Source organism: Acartia tonsa, chromosome 3 (assembly GCF_053477335.1).
Source record: "Acartia tonsa isolate MP-2025a chromosome 3, ASM5347733v1, whole genome shotgun sequence".
NCBI lineage: Eukaryota > Metazoa > Arthropoda > Copepoda > Calanoida > Acartiidae > Acartia > Acartia tonsa.
The window spans coordinates 19,903,640-19,924,329 of NC_137262.1; the positions used below are offsets into that span (position 1 = coordinate 19,903,640).

At 30.3% G+C, this 20,690-nt stretch overlaps 2 protein-coding genes across 3 annotated transcripts in view; both read left to right on the plus strand.

The window, feature by feature from the left end:
• The window catches only part of LOC145313595 (acrylyl-CoA reductase AcuI-like), a 32,616-nt gene extending 30,502 nt beyond the window's left edge, over positions 1–2,114 (plus strand). For both annotated transcript variants that reach the window (XM_080153059.1, XM_080153060.1), the window contains exon 12: positions 1,705–2,114. In XM_080153059.1, the coding sequence (XP_080009185.1) occupies positions 1,705–1,748 (44 nt within the window). In that variant the 3' untranslated portion in view covers positions 1,749–2,114. The remainder of the gene's footprint in view (positions 1–1,704) is intronic.
• On the plus strand, positions 2,081–16,642 carry LOC145313596 (L-xylulose reductase-like). Its single transcript, XM_080153062.1, has 8 exons — positions 2,081–2,188; positions 2,647–2,738; positions 5,413–5,521; positions 8,622–8,673; positions 14,236–14,341; positions 14,844–14,914; positions 15,564–15,704; positions 16,046–16,642. Exons 1-8 carry the CDS (start codon positions 2,131–2,133, stop codon positions 16,155–16,157), a joined length of 741 nt encoding a protein of 246 aa, XP_080009188.1. The 5' UTR covers positions 2,081–2,130; the 3' UTR covers positions 16,158–16,642.
• The last annotated feature ends 4,048 nt before the right edge of the window (positions 16,643–20,690 follow it).

Genomic DNA, 20,690 nt, shown 5'->3' on the forward strand with positions numbered 1-20,690 from the left:
CTAACTTTTTTGTTTAATAAGTAAAGTTAGTGATTTTTTTGGTGAAATTTAAAGTTTATTGGCAACTACATTCATTTGTGAATTCGTTTTATTCAAATTATTATTTTTTATATGATTTTTTTATCGTTTTTTTACGTTCTATATTGGCCCGGCTCGGCCCAAGTAAAGATACCCGCCATTTTTATTGCCCGGCTCGGCGCGAGTAAAGATACCCGTCCACATATAATATCAAAATTTTAAAACTTCTAGGAAACGGGCTTTTTTAACTGAAAAGGGTGGCACCTATAGCCAAAACACTAAATGTGATATAAATCGTTTTGTATCTTACTTGTAGCTCTATCAATTACATGAGGTTATGTAGTTTTCAATTACCGATCATATCGTAGTATTAGCTACTCTACAACTCACTTTGGACATTCAAAAATTACATTTTAAATTTTTTAGGCCAAATAACCGGGTATTTAGGACAAAACCGGGCTTGAATGCTGGGGGAAAGCACCAAAAAACGCCAAAAACGGTTACCTATGCCGAACGGTTTCTTTACTCGCGCCGAACCGGGTTTTAATGCAACTTTCCTGTGCACGCCACTAGAGCAAAACAAAAAAATTGGAATTCCGTTTTTACCATAACAAAGCTTCCCTGAAATTTTCAGCTCGATCGGTCCATAAAAGTGGCGCTCGGCACTAATGGGTTAATAACGTAGGTTATAGTAAAATGAAAAAAAATCCTTTTTATTTGACAAAAAAATCTCTAAAGACAAAAAAGTTATTGAAGTTTGAATTTTTTTATTAAAGCATTTAATTACAAATTATGGATAAATTATGAGTTTATATCTTAACCTGTCAATACAAATTAAAGAATTATAGGAATAAATGAGGGGTGGGAATTTACGAACATGAGCAATTTTTAAGGTCATGTTTCTTAAGTATAGAAAAAGAAAAACTGAATATTTGTTTTCAGTGAGGGAATTTTAAATGAAATTTTTAGTGTAATTGGTAGAAAATTGTATTGGCTGTATTAAGATGTTGTTTTCAAGTGAATAAATTTTTGAAAACCAACCTTCAGGCACAAAATTCTACCAAAAAAAAAGCATCATACGCATCTTTTGAAATATTTATGCTTTAAAATGCGCCGTTATTTTCAGAGATATTAAAAAACACCTGTAACAATTTCGATGCATAATTTTATAGAGAATAATGACATATAATTATTTTTTTTGTATTCCTAATGGTTGTTTCCCAAATTTGGAAAACGCAGTTTTTTTTTAAACGCCCTGTATATTTTTCTCAATAATTTTGTTGAGGCGTTTTATCTTGAATCATTAGCATTTTATAGGCGGCTATCGAGCCATGTTTTTAATTGAAGTTTTGTTCTACACAATTGGAATTTTACTATTAATTTTGCAAAAGTTTTAGGAGGGAATATTTTGTTACAATTTTGACATGAGATTAGTCATATGATAAGTAATAGATATTTTATTCCATTTTTATAAAATTTTGAATTAATTTTAGAATCATTTTTAATTTTATACGAAAAACCTTGTGTCTGTAGTATATTATTCAGAACATCTTATAAAAGACAGTCACCAAGCCAAGTATAAATTAATAAGGGTTCAAAATTCAGAAACTAGTTTTGCTACAAACCATTTTTAACTGTTTTTCTGGTATTAAAATTATGTATTAATATTGTAATATATTCCACCTTAGGGTAAGGTGAAAGGAAGATATATTGTTGATGTGAGCAAGTAATACAAAATTATGCATATCAAGATTTATCATATCTTAGTTACAATTTTATCTTTTATTAATATAATTCCAGAGAGAAATATGTTTTCCATAAAATGTTTTATTTGTGAAAAATTTTGAGTTCAAATATTTTTTTTCGGATTACACATTTCTCCCTTTTTAAATAAAATTCTCCTAACCATAAATTCCTAATATGTTTATAGCTTATGGGACAAGCTGTAACTTTTCAGGGCCTATTTTAATCTTTATTGGCCAATCTCACCTTAATGAATTAGGTATAAAGAATTTTGCACAAATTAAAAATTTCTTGGTTGGATTATTGATTCTTCACCATCAGAATAACAGATTTTGTCATCCTTTGTTTCAGAATTAACTAATTGGTAATATGAGCTCTAATTATAATTTCTCTGGTAGAAATATTCTTGTCACGGGGGCTGGATCAGGTAACATCAATATTCACTACATTTGGGAGGGAGAAAGCGTTGTAGATTTAATTAATTATGAAATAATGTTCCTTTCATCGCTTATATATTAAGCAACTCCTCTAAAACAATTAAATAATTATCATGCATGCAATTTAGTTTATTTCTATTTTGATTTGTTTGTTGCTTTTTCAATTATACTTGGATTATAATGTTTTTTGAGCCGAAAATATCAGAAAACATTAGTAATTGGATCTTACAAATTATTAGGATGTATGTGTGTCTGTCTGATTGAAAATTTACAAATATTTTCTTCTTTCATCGGATTTACAATTTTTAAACAGTTTTTAGTTTTCAAGAAAACTAATCTTGTTTGATTATTATTTAATTTGTACTAATAGCCCTACCTTAGTTCCGTCATTGGCTTAATTATTATAATTATTTTCTTCTCATACCCATTAACCTTCTGTTTGATTTAGGTATAGGGCGAGGGATATGTGAAGGGTTACACAAAGTCGGAGCAACTGTTTATGCTGTTTCACAAACTCAAAAGAATTTGGACTCTTTAAAGGTGATATTTTACCTAATTTTATGCAAATCCTATTATATAAAGTAGTAATTGTTTTTGTCTGAAACTAAAAATACTCAATAGAATTAGTTATACTTTTCAGGAAAGCGTTTATAAATTCTTTAGGGTGGTTTAAGGCTATCATTCTGCACCCCTCCGTTCTCCAATAGAGGCATGCGGTTAAGAAATTTATCTACAGGGTGCGCCACATATCCTCGGACATTCTTTAAACGGCTATAGCGTCAAAACTACTTGACCAATCAGGACGTTTGACCCCACTATAAAAAGCTTAGGTAATGACCTTTAAGCACAAAAAAATCTTTGGACGAAGATAGGCCCGTACTCCGAGCTGGCCGCGCTTATGTTCAACAAGGCAGATTCGAGTTGCGCCGGTGGTATAATCTGGATTCTCGACTAGGGCCCAATAAATCGGACCTCAGCCCATCTGTAGATGAGGTAGAGTTATGCAACTTGCTGGGGATACTGTTAGATACATAAGTAAGACACTAGAAAAGACTAGAGCTCTCTATCTAAAATGGCTTGGCGGTAGTACTCCGGCAAAGTGAAACGTGACAGATTTAGAGATGTCAAAAACGTCAAAAATCATGTAAAATCGTGAAAATTTCTCGGTTCTCGACTTTAGAGGCCTATATGGAACTTCAAAACTTATTTTAGACTATGGATTGTGCTGACAACCCTATTTGAATCTTCATGCCATTTCTAAAAAGGTATAGAACGTCGTTCTAGCTCAACTGTGGTCTAAATTAAGGCCTCCGTGTCAAATGGTAGCTTGAAAGTTGGGTGAATTAGGATCCTGCGGTTACTCACATTCCTAAGGAAATGGGGCCTCCCAGCAGCCCTATCTTAATTCAATGGACTTATGTGCCTAGGGCTACTTTGAAGCATGCACCAATTGACGTGCCCATGCCACAAAGACCTCCCTCATTGCCACTATTAAGGAGAACTTCGCCATCTTGGACAGGTACATTTTGACCTGGGCCTGCCGGCGGTTGGGGAGGGAGGTAAAGGCGGTGATTGATGCTGGCGGCGATTTTAATCAATGATCTAAAAGTCATATACCTAGTTTGCTTCCCAGTTTTTAAAATTTAATAAAATCTTTAAAATTGACGATTTTATGTTCATTTGTTTACAATTTAGAAAATGTCCGAGGATATGTGGCGCACCCTGTATAATACAAAGAATAACGATGTTTGTTTGTCTGTCTTTCTGTTTGTTTGTAGCGAAGGATCTCGCTAACCGCTGAACCGATCGGGTTCTCCTTTACAGGGTAGCTTCTCATAGGTCCCGGGAAGGTTTATAACTATTTTCTTAGAGGTTGGGAAACACCAAACCCCCCCCCCAAAAAAAAAAAAAAATTTCTTTTAAAACTAAAATTAAAATAGTGGGGTCGACTACCCCCCCCCCCCCCACCCCCCCAAATAAAAAAAGTCCCCCCCCCAAAGAAATTTTTTTTCCATTTTTCTTTTAAATCTAAAATACGAAAAATTGGTTTGATCAACTCTCTTGGGGCAAAGCCCCTAGAGGCTAGGGGCGAAGCCGCTAGTTTTAACATATAAACTAAGGAGGTTATTTTGTATTTGTCAGTTAAGATCTTGCTCATCCCAAAACCGATTAAGATTTCCATTTTAGGGAATCTTAAGTTCACATAGTTCCTGGATTGGTTTAATGCTATTTCTTTAAGTCTTTAAGGGATAAGTTTAAAATATTATACTGTCCCTCCCTCACCTAGATGTCAGTAGCGCAGCCGCTAGTGCAATAAAGTCAAAGACATATTAGTAGAAAGTTAGGATGATAATGGAACTTTTATAGTGTAATACTTTTTCGACAGTAAAAATATCATGTCTCCTCTATCTATTGAAGAGGATAATAAGGTCAAAACAACAGTTTTAAGATAAACCAAGAAAAACATTGTTTTAAAACCCACATAACACTTGTATTAAAAAGATCTAACCAACTGAGCAATATAAACTTGTAATAAAGGTTTTGATTTCTTTTATATTTAACAAAGCTTTTTAATTTTACAGTAAGGTTAAATGTTATAAAAGTAAAAGGTTATATGTAAGTTTAATATTTGTAAAAAGCAAGATAAATTATGCACATATTTTGTTAGAAATTCTTTCAAATTATACATTCATGTTTTATTACAATAACATTTGCCATAATTTTACCTACTTTCAAGATGAAAGGAGGATGTTTAACAATAGATTACCTTTTCAATATATTTAGAAAATAACCTTTGTTGGGAAGAATTTTTCTTATTTTTGAACTGTACATAGATTTGAAATATGAAATTCTTTTATATCGCAATCCGCTACCTAGTTGAAAAAGTTTTTAGGTAGATAGAAAATATTTATTTTGGGAAAGTCAGAAGTATTTCTCTAAATAGAGTAAGAATCATCTAATACATTTTCCTAATTTAAGTACGGCCTAATGCATATTTTTAAAGAAGTTTTGCTACTAAAAGAACTATTTAACAAAAAAAAGAATATCCCTTTAATGAAGAAATTTAAAGTTTTAAAAATATGTTTTACCTTAGCATATCAAAGAGATAATCTCTACTCAAAACTTATCAATCTTATCAATATTTTTAATCATTATAGGGCTTTAATTGATTTGAATTTAAATTTCTTGCTTGTTCGATTTTTGTACATTTTAGGCTAATTGTCCTGGGATGGTGACTGTATGTGTGAATCTAAGTGATTGGGATAAAACTAGGGAGGTGCTCTCCGCCCTTCCTCCCATGCATGGTCTTGTGAATAATGCAGGTTAGTGAGTTTTTATATTAAAAAAATGGGATCTACTGCAGTTCACGGTAAAATATTGCTGGTAACGAATATTGCCGAAAATCGATGAATTTTAAGGCTGCTAGCTGCCAAACGGCTGAACGTACAGATCATGCCCGCACACTGTTTTAAGCGGCATAAGAAGGCCTACAAATAGTCTGGAATAGCCATAAATCAATAATGCATAATTATCTTGCAGTGCAGAGAAATGCGCGAAAAAGGCCTATTTTACGCGTTTTTTCTTCAGTGAAGCTTTCCCTGTGCATCATTTGATCTTAGCTATTCCAGATTATTTGTACGCCTTCTTATACCGCTTAAAATGGTGTGCAGGTATGATCTGTGCGTTCAGTCGTTTGGCAGCTAGCAGCCTTTAAAATTCATAGATTTATGGCAATATTCGTTACCAGCAATATTTTACCGTGAACTGCAGTAGATCCAAAAAATGCTTTAAGGACCGCACCACCCAAACTACTTTTAAATACCTGTTTCTAAAATCTTTCAACATAACCGTAATAACTCAAGGCGATGATAACTAATAGAATTGTAGAACCCCTGTTTGAAAACTTGAAAGGTAATCAAATTTAATGGTTGATACTATTTTTTATAAAACATACCTCAAAATTTTAAAGTCATGGAGGTAAATCTATTAAATACCTAGTAGGGCTGTTTTATGTAGAAATTTTTACAATTCTAGATAAGGTTTATAAACCACGAACATACGTTTTATGATTATTTATAAATATACAATGTACTTTATGATGGATAATATTTTAAACTTACAGATTATACTCAATATTATACATTTTTAAAGAAGATTATACTAGGTAATGGATGAAACTCTTAAATATTACGATGATCGAGGAAAAGTTTTGTTTCTCTACAAGTACATTTTTGTGATTTCTTTTTTTACCATAAAGATTTGGGAGGGGGGTAGATTTTAATATACAAAAGAAACATGTAATAAGAAATACGCTAGTGAAGTCCTCGTAATGTTTACAGACAACTAATGATGAAATTGCACCTTAGTCAATTAGTAAGGACCTCTTCCTTTAATGTCACCCGCCTAACATAGTAGCAGTACAAAACAATATAACAATTTTAGTTTTGAGGCGTTTTTTGACAAGACTTGAACCAGTAATCCTTGATAACTAGCGATCATGTTTAACTTAGTTTAAAAGTGTATAAATAACACAGCTACAAGTTTTAAGATTGACAACGTAATGACTTCTAAAAACTTTTAAAGAGTGGTTAAAGTAATTGCAAACTTTTATCTCAGCGTTTAAGGCAACTTTTACATTCTATCTCAATGTTAAGACTTTAACAAGGACACACACAAAAGTATTTATGACAATAAATAGAACATCTATTAGTAGCGAAGTACGAAACTATGTGAATATATTTAAAGTAGTTAATTTTTTTGTCTGAAATTTAAGATTTTGATAACTACCTAACTCATTGAGTTCTCACTTTTAAGGAAGATTCACATAGGTCCCGGGATTGTTTTGTGCTATTTTATTTTTATAATTAAGCCTTGGGTTGGTTTTAGGCTATTTTCTGTCCCCTTTTTACCCCTTTGAGTTCCTAGGTGTTAAGGGTGCAGCCGCTAGTGTGAATATAAATAAATATTAGTAAAAGCCAATTTATATTCATTTGTACAGGGATTTTTGGAACTATCTTCTAATATAGAAGCCAAATAAAATCTATTTTTTTCGTGGTAGCTTAGTTTCTGAAGATAAAGCAATGTATTTGGTTTATATCTTATATTCAGAGTAAGGAAAGCTAGGGCTTAATAGAATATATTTTCCATGTTAAAAAAGCATGTCTAGCCCTCATATATTTTCACCCTTTGAATGACTTTCATCTTGTCTCGAAAAGTTTAGGCTTGATGAGAATAAAGAACTAAATTATTTTCTCTCATAGACCACAAGGTTACGGTTGTTAGTTAATTCCACAAAGGAGCCTAATTTTATATCATCAAAACTTTGACTTACAATAAATATAATTGTTAAAGCATAAAACGCATTTTATAATTCAGCCTAAGTACAATTTAACTTAATGAAATCCAACACACTAAGTATATTTTATGAACTTTTTTAGGCTATGAAACTAAATGAAACTTTTGCTGTATACTTACAATTTTTGTGTGTTAAATTGATTTATTAATAACCTTTTTATTGAACAGTTAACATAGGGGTCTGGTTGGATGGCTGGTTTAGAACATTTTTACATTTGGAACAATGACGATTATTTGGTTCAACATTTAATAAATGTAGGGCCAATATAGGTATTAATGAACATACAGCATTGTTACCTATACTTTTCCCTTAACAAATTTTTCTAGTAACTTGCAAATAGAACAAAACTTTTGAACTAATTCAGTATATGCACGGTTATTGTTTATCTTATTGTTATCATAGAAAGAATGATGATAATTTTCATATTAGTTACAAAAAGCAGAATTTTATGTCTGGCATCAAGATTATTTTATCATCAGTTACCCTATGAATGATATTCCCTGTATCCCTGACAGTTTATGCATGACTATAAGCTCTGATGTATTGAACATTTGATCCTTCTCAAAGTTTTGAAAACAATTTTCATCTCTTGAACAGGTTCAATGTAATCTTTAGTTCAGGAACAATTGGCTTGCAAACAAAAATATTAATTTAGTATCATTTTCGACATTATGATATCTTTTAAAGGCTATTTTTTGGATAAAAATTTGGCTTCATGGTAAAAAAAAATTTAAGCAGCGATATGAGGCCAAAAACGGCAAATTAACATTGCGGTTTTTTGGAAATATTTTTGTTTATTTATAGGCTTATTTATATTAATTTAGTTTATCTTTCCCTCCCTCTATGTATCCAACCAAGTATTTTACTTTATGTTTCATACATTACATTACACATATAAATCAATGTTCACTACTCTTAATGTCTTACTGAGAGGTTCTAGATCATTTTACTGGTATATATTCTAAAAAGATAATGGTTTTAGATCATTGACCATTTATATTTTTTAACATTTCAACCAGTTATTTATTAAGATATTTGAGAAAATATGTAATCCTTGCCTTATTTAGGTATCAGTACCCTGTCCAGTTTTCTGGAGGCTTCACCACAAGATTTTGATAGGTATCATTTTAAATTCTTTTTTTAAAAATGCCTCAGTGTTGATTTTAATGGAAGATATAAGGTTAGCTTCAAAGACTTTTCAAAATTATAGTAAGGCTACTTCATAAGTGACTGTGTCTGTCCGTCTATATCGCAAGTACTCTCCATCATCTCTCTTTTAAGTATTTCATTATATTTAGCTTATCATTTTAAAAAATTACCCTCTTCTCTTTATAGATTTAATGAACCTTGTTCAACTAATAGAAAAATGTTCAAAAGTTTAAATGCTCTTTTAAAATTAATTTTATATTTGACCTTAATTTAAGATTTACAAACATGCAATGTCTTAAGATTAACTATAAACATGTAAAAGTTATGTATTGGACTTACGAAACAGAATTTTGTAAATGTAATATTTAAATATCAACATAGGATTTGTATGCAAATATCTCAAAGATTAGTAATTTAAAGAAAATGAGTAGTTATTGGTGCTTTTCCCCAAAGTGCCTAGTGCGCACTGATTCTCAAAGTGCCTACCGAGCACTGAACCCCTCTTACCTTGATTTTAAATGAATTAAAAATGAGGTGTGGGTTAGTTTGTTCGATTGCCTAACCCAGGGATCTAAAGGGATAAGACAATGGCCGATAAATTGATGTTCAATATAATGAACTTACCTATCGAAAGTCAATACAAGTCCCCAAAGTTGTTTAGCCATCAAATAAGAAAACGTTATTAAATGGTGGGGGACTAGTGTAACAAACAGCCCAATGTCACCTCCCTCCCTATGCTAAGGGGGCTCTAACCTTGCAGTGCTCCCCTATACCCCATGTATCATATTCTTATCTGACCTAAAGAAATAAACAAAAAAATGAAAAATAACTACCCCTTCATTTCAATTTATTGCAAAATATGGCGGAAGGAGGGTTTCTCTTTCCGCCAATTTATTTAATTAAATTTTTTTAACAAAGTTGTATGAACACAGACAGAAGAAATTACGGATAAACCATAATTATATAAAAGCTTTGGTATTATCCTCTTAGAAATTTTTTTTCTCAATATTTAAAATTTGAGTACCCCCCTCCCCAGCGAACTATGAACTATGGCCGCAGCGCTCGGCTCCCTATCCTAAAACCTAACCTAACCTAAAATAGTTGTTCGTCGGTAGTCGGGGGGGGGGTACAAAATTGAAAAAGAGGATAACGCCAAAGCTTTTAATGCATGAAGACGCCTCTTTTAATTTCATATCTATATTCATTTTCAGCTTATTTTAAACTTCCCAATTATCACAAACCTTTTATATTTTCTCAACCTTAGCTATTCAATGTACTAAAGTAGCCAATTTTCATAGACTGTTTTCTATTTATTATTCAATGTTTGTATATCTATAAGTATCATACATAAAGCAAATGTTCTGTTACTGTTTACTTAAGAATCCACAGATTTCACAATGTTGAATTATAGAAACCAAACAACTTTTTTTATACCTCAGGATATTTTTAAAAAAATAACATTTATATAATTCAAAGTTCCAAAATTAAGGAGTATTCTGTACTGAAATAATGTTATTGTTTAAACCAGCTATTTTTAAAACTTTAAATGAAAATAAAATCTTGCCAATAAGATTTTTTTCAGATAAAAGTGCATTTGAGTATGAACATTAAGTCAGTTTCCTTTTTTACATTATTATGTGGTTTAGTTTCTATACCACAACATGTTAAAATCCGTCGAGTCTTTTCTATTTACTTTAAATGTAAAGTTGAAACCTGGGCTAAATACGACCGGGTAAACCACTCACATAACTGTACACAAACTAATCTTTTCACAAAATCTACATAAACATTCAGAAGGGATATGGCGCTGCACCATAAATAGGAGGCTTTCAAATTTTTACTGCATGCCTAATAAAAAATGTTATTTTTTCTGTAACGTATTCAACTACATTTCACAATCTTTAAAAAAAGAAAAAAATTTAAAAGAAATTGATTTACTTGTTTAAATGAAAAGTGGATGGCAAATACTTTTTCTTAGGATAAAATATCCACCCTTTCCCCTTTAGATGTACATAAAGCAGAAACATATTGAGTGAGTTGAAGTTTCAAAGTTCTAGTGCATAAAACTTTTTAACATTGTGTAACATTAAAAATATAATAATACATCCAAAAAATTTGCAAATTAATGTATGTTTGATCTAACCAAAGCATTTGATGCTATATTTAGAGCATTAATACTCTAAAAATGAAACAAATTGGTTGATCTGTTAGTCTATTTGACAGTAATTTATTCATCTTTGTCCTAAAGTAAAACAAAATATTAATTAAAATTGTCAATATAAAAATAAGGTTTTAAGTAGCGAAATTATTGGGTGAGGGTCGAATATAGTTTTGGTTTTAGATAGTTTAAGTCTACTCTATTCACAGCACCTACATGTAATGATTTTATCTCCGTCTTCGTCTTAATGTCGGTTCCATTCATAAAGGTGGATTAAAGTAGGACACCTGATATGTGCCAATGTTAAGTAATATTGAGCTCCTGTTAGGAATTCTATTGTGTTAAGCTGCACTTCTTATCGATAATGATTTTACGATGATTGTCCTAGTTATATTCATTTTTAAAATTTGTTTATCGTAATGCATTTAAATCAGTTTAATATATGGGAAATAAATAAAGATATACGCATATTGTAAAGTACACTTATGCTAAGCACCTTCATTTCAAATTGAATTGATTCAGTTGGGTGTTTTAAGTTTATTTTGTTAAGCTGAGGAAAAAATTAAAAATATGTACATGGTATTTTTTTGGGTTTTACAAATATTTAGAACTAATATTAACAACTGTTCAATTCATTTTTAGTCAAGAAAAAGTTTTAATACCATCATGTGTTTGATACATTTTCCCCTTTCTCAAATTGTAGGAAACAAAGTATTTTTTATTTCAAACAGACAATTTAATAAGATACTTTCAAATATTACCTAACCAATAAAAAACGTATTTAGATCCCTAACTTTAAAATCTGTTTTCAGAATTTATCTGAATCTATTGTAATATGTTGAGTTGGTAATACAAATTTTAAAAAAACAATCGGTTTTGAATATTTATAATGTAATTTAAACTAATGCAAAAGTTTAATAGTGGAAATTTAAGGTAAAAGTATTATTTTATTTTTTTTGTAATTTTTAACGAACTAATGGCTGCTTTCCAAGCATCTAGGGTTTCAGTTATTAATATAATATGGGCAGATCCTGGGGCCTATGTGAATCTTCCCTGAAAACTATAACGTAAAAAAAATTGTTATTTCAACTATGTACCTGCGCTAAAAACTGACTTTGAACCATACTAAAAGTCTATACTACCTTTGTGAAAACCTTTCCCATAACTGGTACTATGTAAATATTTTCAATAGAATTGAATTGGTTGTGATAAGAATATTCTAAGCACGTGGCTTTTGTCTTCTTTCAATCACATATTTTTTGTATCAAAATTTAAAGCTAGCTTATGAATCAATATTGATTATAAAGCAATTTTTTTTTATAATTATCAGAACTTTGATTGAATAATGCTAAATACTTCAATGTTCGTCTAATTAAAGAAGTTTAGACTAGTGTCTGTTTTGTTTATTAGATGAACGCCTAATGGGTTTTATTTCAGTCTTACGATAGTTTTTTAAGAAAAAAGGTTTTATAAATGTTAATTTTTGACAATTTTCGAATAAAAAATTTATTTTGCTTTCTATTTTGCTGCTTTAAAAGACACTATTTATTCACAAAAAAATCAATTTTTTTTTATGTCAAAACGATCTCAGTTCTTGATTGAACATTGTAAGGTTAAAATACAAGGATATAATAGTTAGGTCTAAGTGTTCATGACGGACGAGACGTACGGACTAGCCCTAATTTAAAGGTAGCTGCGCTACAGTACTGCGCTCAGGACAAATAATCTGATATCCTTATTGTGTAAACATTGATAAGTTGATCTCGAGTCTAGACTCAAATAAATATAACCGTGTGTAAGGGTATTGAGTATATATTGGCAGTTTGACATTCCAAATATAGAATTCTTTTCTACCGCGGCTCCCAATCCGATTCATATCCTCTGTATTAAAACTGACTCTCTAAACAAATCATATACAACTTCTTTATATTAAGAGTATATCTGTTTGTTGCTAAATTTCCTTAAAAGAAAAATTGCTAATTTAAATTCATGTAATACCTAAGTAATAACTTTTAGAATATTAAATCCATTTTTAAAAATGTAATGTAATTTTTATTACAACAATATAAAATGTTAAAAACTCAACATTGACCATTAACTTCTTACCTAACTTTTTGAAAGGTTTAAGTATGATCTTTAAATGGAATTATGTAACTTTTTAAACTAAACAAATCCCACTACTTAACCATTAATTATTAGCAGCCAGTAGCTTAAAAAAAATAATAAAATCTCTTTTTTCGTTCATTTGATATTGACACCTTTATAATAGAATATTTTTAAGTAATGGACTATAATAAATGCGCTCTTTTGATGTGATAAGTTTTAACTTTTTGATAAAGTTTTACAGTTTAAGTTTTAAGAGCTTTTAAATCGCCGTGGACGTTACTGTATTTTATTTAACAGTGAAGTAGCGTTGTGTGTAAAATTTAAAGTTTCAACTAGAAAATTGTTGTTTAGTCCTCTTAGCTACTATTTTTTTCTTCTGATAATCATGTTACCTGAAAATATAATGAAAGAATAATTTTATTATAATTAAAAATTGTAAGATATTTAGGATTTGATAGATAGGCTGGAGGCGCTAACGCTTGTATTTATACATCTTACAAACTAATCCCACTGAATCACCTAGTTCTTTGAACAGCAAACAGTTATTTTCATATCTCCGTTTACTTAACATATACTAAGTTACCTTTCTATCCACTTTATCAGCTTAAAGCCTCATTCATTGGTGTTCATCAATGAAGACAATAAAGTTTTGAAAGGAGTGTCCTTCCTTACGGATGAACTTAAAATCTCGCTATCTTGCTTAACCGATTGGACTCAGCTGTTCAGTAAATATATACATTGTTCATAAGAAGGTTTTATGCTATTTTTTAGAGGCTAGGGGCAAATATTTTTGTATTATAGAAAGAACACTAGGTACACTGTACAGTATGTATATATGTATACTTTGCCTTAGATATTGATTCTAAACTTGACTTTCATTGGCAAGGTGCTTTATACAGCCTAGGATTTCAATGGTTTGTTGTGTACTAAAGCAGTTCATATACTCTTAATTTACTACCAACTCTTATTCTTATATAAAAGTAACAGGATCTGTTTCTGTTTGTACCGAATGATCTCGCTAACCACTGCATTGATATGGTTCTTCTTTACTGTGTAGCCTCTAGTAATTCCAGGGAAGAAAATATAAAATTGAAAGTGGGGGGGGGGGGAGAGACTGTTTAGTTTTTGTAGCACAAATCTTTCATATACAAAAACAAGGTTTCAATAATGATTTATGATATATTCAATGGTAACACTTATACCATGCTGAAAATTAGGAGGGCTAACAATATGTTCCTATTCCAACTAATTATCATTTGTACACCTAGGATTTTCGCGTGCAACGTGCGAGCAGCCCTGAATGTTAGCCAAATTGTTGCAAAGCAGATGATAGAGCATAAGATTGCAGGATCCATTGTGAACGTGTCATCTCAGGTCAACAGTTTATGCATATTCTAAAAGGGAGAGGGATTTAAAGTAAAAAAAAAACAATTTAACTTTGTATATTTCAAACTTTTTAACCATTAATTTCAATCTAAAGATGGAGTAATTTTGTTTCTCACTATTGGGGTTGTCAAACAATTAATGTCTATTCCTATAAGATTCTTGGTAAAATCACTTGAAAATTTTATTGAACTATTAGTCTAGGTAGTAATTTTACTACCTGAATTTACCTGTCCCTAAAATTCCTTGTTTGAATATTTCCAATACTCTTATTTTAATTAAATAGGAAATTAATTATTGAATTCTATTGTTTATCTTATCATTTGACATGTTGACAAACTAATTGATATTTAGTAAAAATAAAACGACTTTTGAAAGAAAAAAAATCATATTTTTATTAACTTTTTGTTGATATTATTTTTCATTTTCACATTAAATCTTAATCTAAAGTTTTGTCTGTTCTCTTTTACAAAAAAAAAAGTTTTTATTTTAGGCTTCCCGTGCAGCTTTAAAGGATCATGTTATTTACTCCAGCAGTAAAGGAGCTATGGACAGCATGACTGCGTAAGTATTTTAAATAGATTAATCACTTTTATGTCTTTTTATCACGATAGAGGGATTTTTATATTTAATGGAGCTCTAGAGTTGGGACCTCATGGTATTAGAGTGAACTTTATGCCATACTATAGTTATAATTATATATATATTTAGTAATGAAGCTCTAGAGTTGGGACCTCATGGTATCAGAGTGAACTGTATATACCATACTATAGTTATAATTATATATATATTTAGTAATGAAGCTCTAGAGTTGGGACCTCATGGTATCAGAGTGAACTGTATATACCATACTATAGTTATAATTATATATATATTTAGTAATGGAGCTCTAGAGTTGGGACCTCATGGTATCTGAGTGAACTATATATACCATACTATAGTTATATTTTTATTTATATTTAGTAATGGAGCTCTAGAGTTGGGACCTCATGGTATCAGAGTGAACTATATAATCCATACTATAGTTATAATTATAAATTTAGTAATGGAGCTCTAGAGTTGGGACCTCATGGTATCAGAGTGAACTATATAATCCATACTATAGTTATAATTATATATATATATTTAGTAATGGAGCTTTAGAGTTGGAACCTCATGGTATCAGAGTTAACTATATAAACCATACTATAGTTATAATTGTATATATATTTAGTAATGGAGCTCTAGAGTTGGGACCTCATGGTATCAGAGTGAACTGTATCAACCCTACTGTGGTGATGACAGAAATGGGACGCATGGCCTGGTCAGATCCTGCAAAAGGAGGCCCAATGCTTGCTAAGATTCCATTGGGCAGGTAAAATATAAAAAAAAGATTATAGACATAAATTTCACAAATTAGATGCTACAAGTATTAAGTTGATACCTGAAAAATGATAGAATATAAACAAAACACGATTGTACGTTAAATGCTTTGGTAAAGTCAAACTTACTCATATTAGGATGAAAACTAATACGCAAAAGAAATGTTACTTTTTTTAGAGGGATAAAAAAATTCGTTTTAGTAAGTTTTAATGAAAAATAGGCAGTTTCTCTATAACTGTGGTGGAAAATCCTTTGATACAGACACACACACACACACACAGATATCCCGATACTTTTATATACCTAAGGTTAATAATACCATTTGCTTTACAGATTTGCGGAAGTGGAAGAAGTAGTGAAACCAACCTTATTTCTTCTAAGTGATGATTCATCTATGATCAACGGAATTATCCTCCCAATTGATGGCGGATTTTTGGCTACATAAATTACTTAGGAGATTTTTTAGAAAGATTATTTAGAAACTCTTTAAAATGAGATATTGTTAGAATTGTGTCATCATTGCTTTGCTAACATCACAAAAAAATTATCTCTATTTTTGTAGTCTTATGTAGAATTTATTTTATATATGATCCCTTTATATGGCTTTATTTTACTAAAAAAAAATGTAAATTTTATCAAAATATCGAAAAATGTACAATTGTTTACCATAACTGTATATTTCCTAAACAGGAAAATGACATTTGAGGGAAAAACTACTTTGCCTCCTACTTTTTATACACATTTTGTGTTGGCTTGAAAAAAAAGGTAATTCTGTTATTTTTACCAGATATAAAAGTCGGTTGTAAATTTAGTTTTTCCACAGATACCTTATTACTCTTCTTGTAAATAGAATCTCCAAACATTTTGTTATGTAATGAAATCTAAAAGTACAAAAATTGCATTTATATACAATAAATTTATATTATCAAATATAATCTGTTTTTATAGAAAGCTACTCGTCGAAAGTTGCTTATTCCTACATTCCATGGACGTTGAGTAAAATCATTATTAAGCTTATTATTTAGCATTATTCCCATAAGGATATGTAACAAGCAAATATCTATTTTATCAATTGATCTTAAGTATGAAAGTCTCATCATTTATTTTAGCATCTACTGTTTATACGCTAAGACATTTCCCTATTCTCACAATATCTACTTCTTTAATATGACACAGCGTTAGACAGTCATTTATCTGACAACAAACGGGAGTGTTTTATATTAAGTTTTAAACTTAATCCTAAAAAAATATCCACTAAAAATTGCCGAGGTTAAAAAAAGCCGGCGTTCATGGTTCTATAAATTAACAATAAATTAATTTTCTCCTAAGTTTCCATGTGAAATTATGTTTGTGTTGTATTAAAAGGAGAAGAAATGGTCCTAGATTAATTCAACTGTCGTTCTTTTCCTTCCTGCTTGTGGTGGTGGTGTAGTGTGGTGTGAGGAAATATTTAGATTTATGATTCTCAGACATTTTCTGATGGGAAAATTGTGGCAAGAAAATGAATTTTTGAATTATGTCAAGTAATTTTATATACCACACTTAGGGCTCGACAGATGTATATTTGTTTTGAGACTGTACATTGCTGGAAAAAAAGATATATCGGCTGCAGATTGTTAACTTACGGAATTAGAATTTTAAAATTAAAGTAAAACACTAAAGAGAGAAAGGGTTAAATAACTGTATCTTTTTTTTGGGTCATTAAAAATCAACCAATGGTATCGCTTATATTAACAGCAAAGTAGCAGAAAAAAATTTAGAAGCCGACGAAGAAGGTCGTTGAAAAAGGAAAGGAGGTAGTTGTCTGTATATACATCTTTACTATAGATCTGTTATTTTAAAAAATAAGCTTACAGCTCAAAAAATCTCATTGCGACTTTGGATTGTCCAATATTAGACTATCAACTGCATTTTAAGCTGCAGGTTTATATTTTCAAAGTGTAACAAAACGGAATCGGCTGCCGAGCCCTGAACATACGCACAATCTTGTAGTTTAATCATTTTACAAACTAGCTTTTTGTCCTTGATGTAAATTACTTTTATAACAAGTACTGCTCAGGAGTTGAATTTTAAGAATTCTATTGCCATTATGAAACATTTATTTAGCTAAATATAGGCTTATTTCAGACTTAGTAATATTATAATATTTGATAGAATATATATCCTCATATCAAAGAAGGAAAGTTTATTATCTGTCCATTAAGATCTCTATAAAAACTGAACCAATAAAGTTTCAGGGAAGCTTAACGATAGTCCTTGTTTTGTTTTAGGTTATTTTTTTTTAAATTGATAGTTTTAGAATATGTTACACAAAATGTATTAATTTGAAATTCTTGATTCTAACCTTCTCATGAATCGAATGATTCTTGTTTAGTATTGCACTACCCTTGCATTCCTGATTTTGTCTACAAGATAGGATTAATGTAATATGTGTACAATATTGGCCGGGTTCTACCATTATTTTCTCTTTCACAGATAAAATTTTTGTTAAGTAGTTTTTAATATCAAAGATTTTTCATGATGTCTGCATGTACAGTATGAAACTTATTATGACGAAATAATTTTTTTTCATTCGAAACCGATTAATATCCGGTGGAAAAAAATTTCTTCGTTACAATAATCTTTGATTTCTATACGTGAGATGATTTTTTTAGTTTTAAATACAAAAAAAAATATTTTGTGAGGGTGTGACGATTTATTTTAGAAGGTTGCAAGTTTCTCCCTTATACTAAAATAAAGGAGAATCATATCGGTTTAGTTGTTAGCGAGATCTTTTGTTACTGTAAAGATACATCTTGTTACTTTTAAAAAAAGGATATCTTACATAGTGCAGTTTTCCTCATATTATTATTATTGGTTGCTCCTTAAACACGCTGTCAATCTTGTTATTGTGTGATTTATGAAGAATGAAGGGGTTGTAGAACCTGGCCTTATGGGTATCATTAGTGTGACATATCTTATTCATAAATCTGTCTAACACACAGATACGACATAATATAAGACATAAATGCTTGAAATAGATTAAAAAAACAGTGTGAAAAAAGCATCAATTAAAAGTTGATTAAACGAAGGGCTGCTTAGTTTTCCACTTTTCTGCCATTCAATATTACCTGGATTAAGTCAAAATGTATTTTTTTGTACATTAATTTTTAAATTCATGATAAAATTTCAATGGGCTAATAACTATTACATACATTTTCATTAATAATTCTATCTGCAATCCAATATATATATTATAGATAGTTGCCATTAAAATAATTTTTCTGAATCCTTATTCCTGTTTGAAACAAACAAGACATGGTGATAAGTAGAATATTTTGTCTACAAGATTATGTTTTTGTATGCTTTAAATTATGCACAACAATTCTTTCAAAAAAGTTACATTAAAAATTTTAAACATTAAAATATATTTTTCTTCAGTAATTTCTTTTGCTTTTTTGTCACTTGCTTATATTTTCTATTTATACATTCTTATATGTTTGAAGATATTCGGGATGACGATAGTAAAAAAATTATTGACTATAGATATTTTCTATTAAAAGTTTACAACAAACTATCAGATAACTTAAACAATATCTACAGTTTATCTACTTCATTTTCTAACATTTGCTTCGCCCCTAAAGAGACTAGTATCTTTTCTCACTTACATAGCTTAAAACCTTCCTAAGAACAATTATTAGCTTACCTAATAAATTATTAGTATACGAGATCTTACTGGAGACACATACGCAAATCTATCTTTCTTTTAAAAAAACGTAGATAATCGTTCGTTAATGTCAATGTTCACAAGAATATTTGAGTTGATAGATAATTTTATTTCAAAACAAGGATGACAATATCCATAAAAGCGAAGCTCTTAAACGGTAGGACAAACCACAGTAACACTTGTGGAGATGAATATCTGAATAATCTGAATATAAAAGTAAAAAATTTAAAACAAAACAAAAGTAAATTTATTGAAAAGCTGCTTGATTACAGGATATTGTTTAAGGACATACCTTTTAGGACTTGATTATAGAGATGCTTCGCTTATAAAATTGTACTTTGTTGTCCTAGGAATCAGTATTCCAAAAATCAGATCAATTGGATAACTGTATAATTTAAAATTTGTTAAAAATCAACATTTTTAAAATGGAAGTATGGACATTCTGGTAACGACTATAAGGTTGCTACGCTTTCTAAATCGCTTTCTAAAACTACTACAGGAATCATCATACAAAATTTGAAATACTTAAAAGAATTCTAACATTCCTAAATCAACGAAAAAAGTTATCCGTTACGGACGGACCGACCATAATTATAGAAAAGGTTCGCTTTTAAAAATAAGTGAAATAAAATAAAAAGAAATATCTCTCTCGTATTCATTCGAATCCGGTGGATAGAAACCGGTTCTCATCCATACGAAAAAACTATGTCTAGCATCGTATTATATCCGGCTTTCTACGAATATAAAAATGTACAATCATAAGATTAAAACTAGTTTTTTTAGCCCATGCCTTTGGCACCTCGGGGCTAAAAAAATGGTTTAAATCTTATAATTGTACATTCTTTATCCGCGGAAAGCCGTTAATAATACGATGCGAGAAATAACTATTCTCGTATTCATTCGAAACCGATTCTAATCCTGTGGATTAGAACCAGTTCTCATCCATACGAGAAAAAAAACTTATAGCATCGTATCACCATCGTATTACCAGTTTTCTACAAATATAAAAATGTACGATCATAAGATAAAACGAAACAATAGTTATTTCTCGCATCGTAGGCCGAAGGCACCGGCTAAAAAAATGGTTTTAGTCTTATAATTGTACATTTTTACATCCACGGAAAGCCGTTTATAATACGATGCGAGAAATAACTATTGTTTCGTTTCATATATTGGTTAACTTAAAACCATGGACTAACATTGAATTGAAAGAGTATAGCTCAGGTACTTTTCTATAGTATTCGAAACATTGTATCATCAAGCCAGGGATAA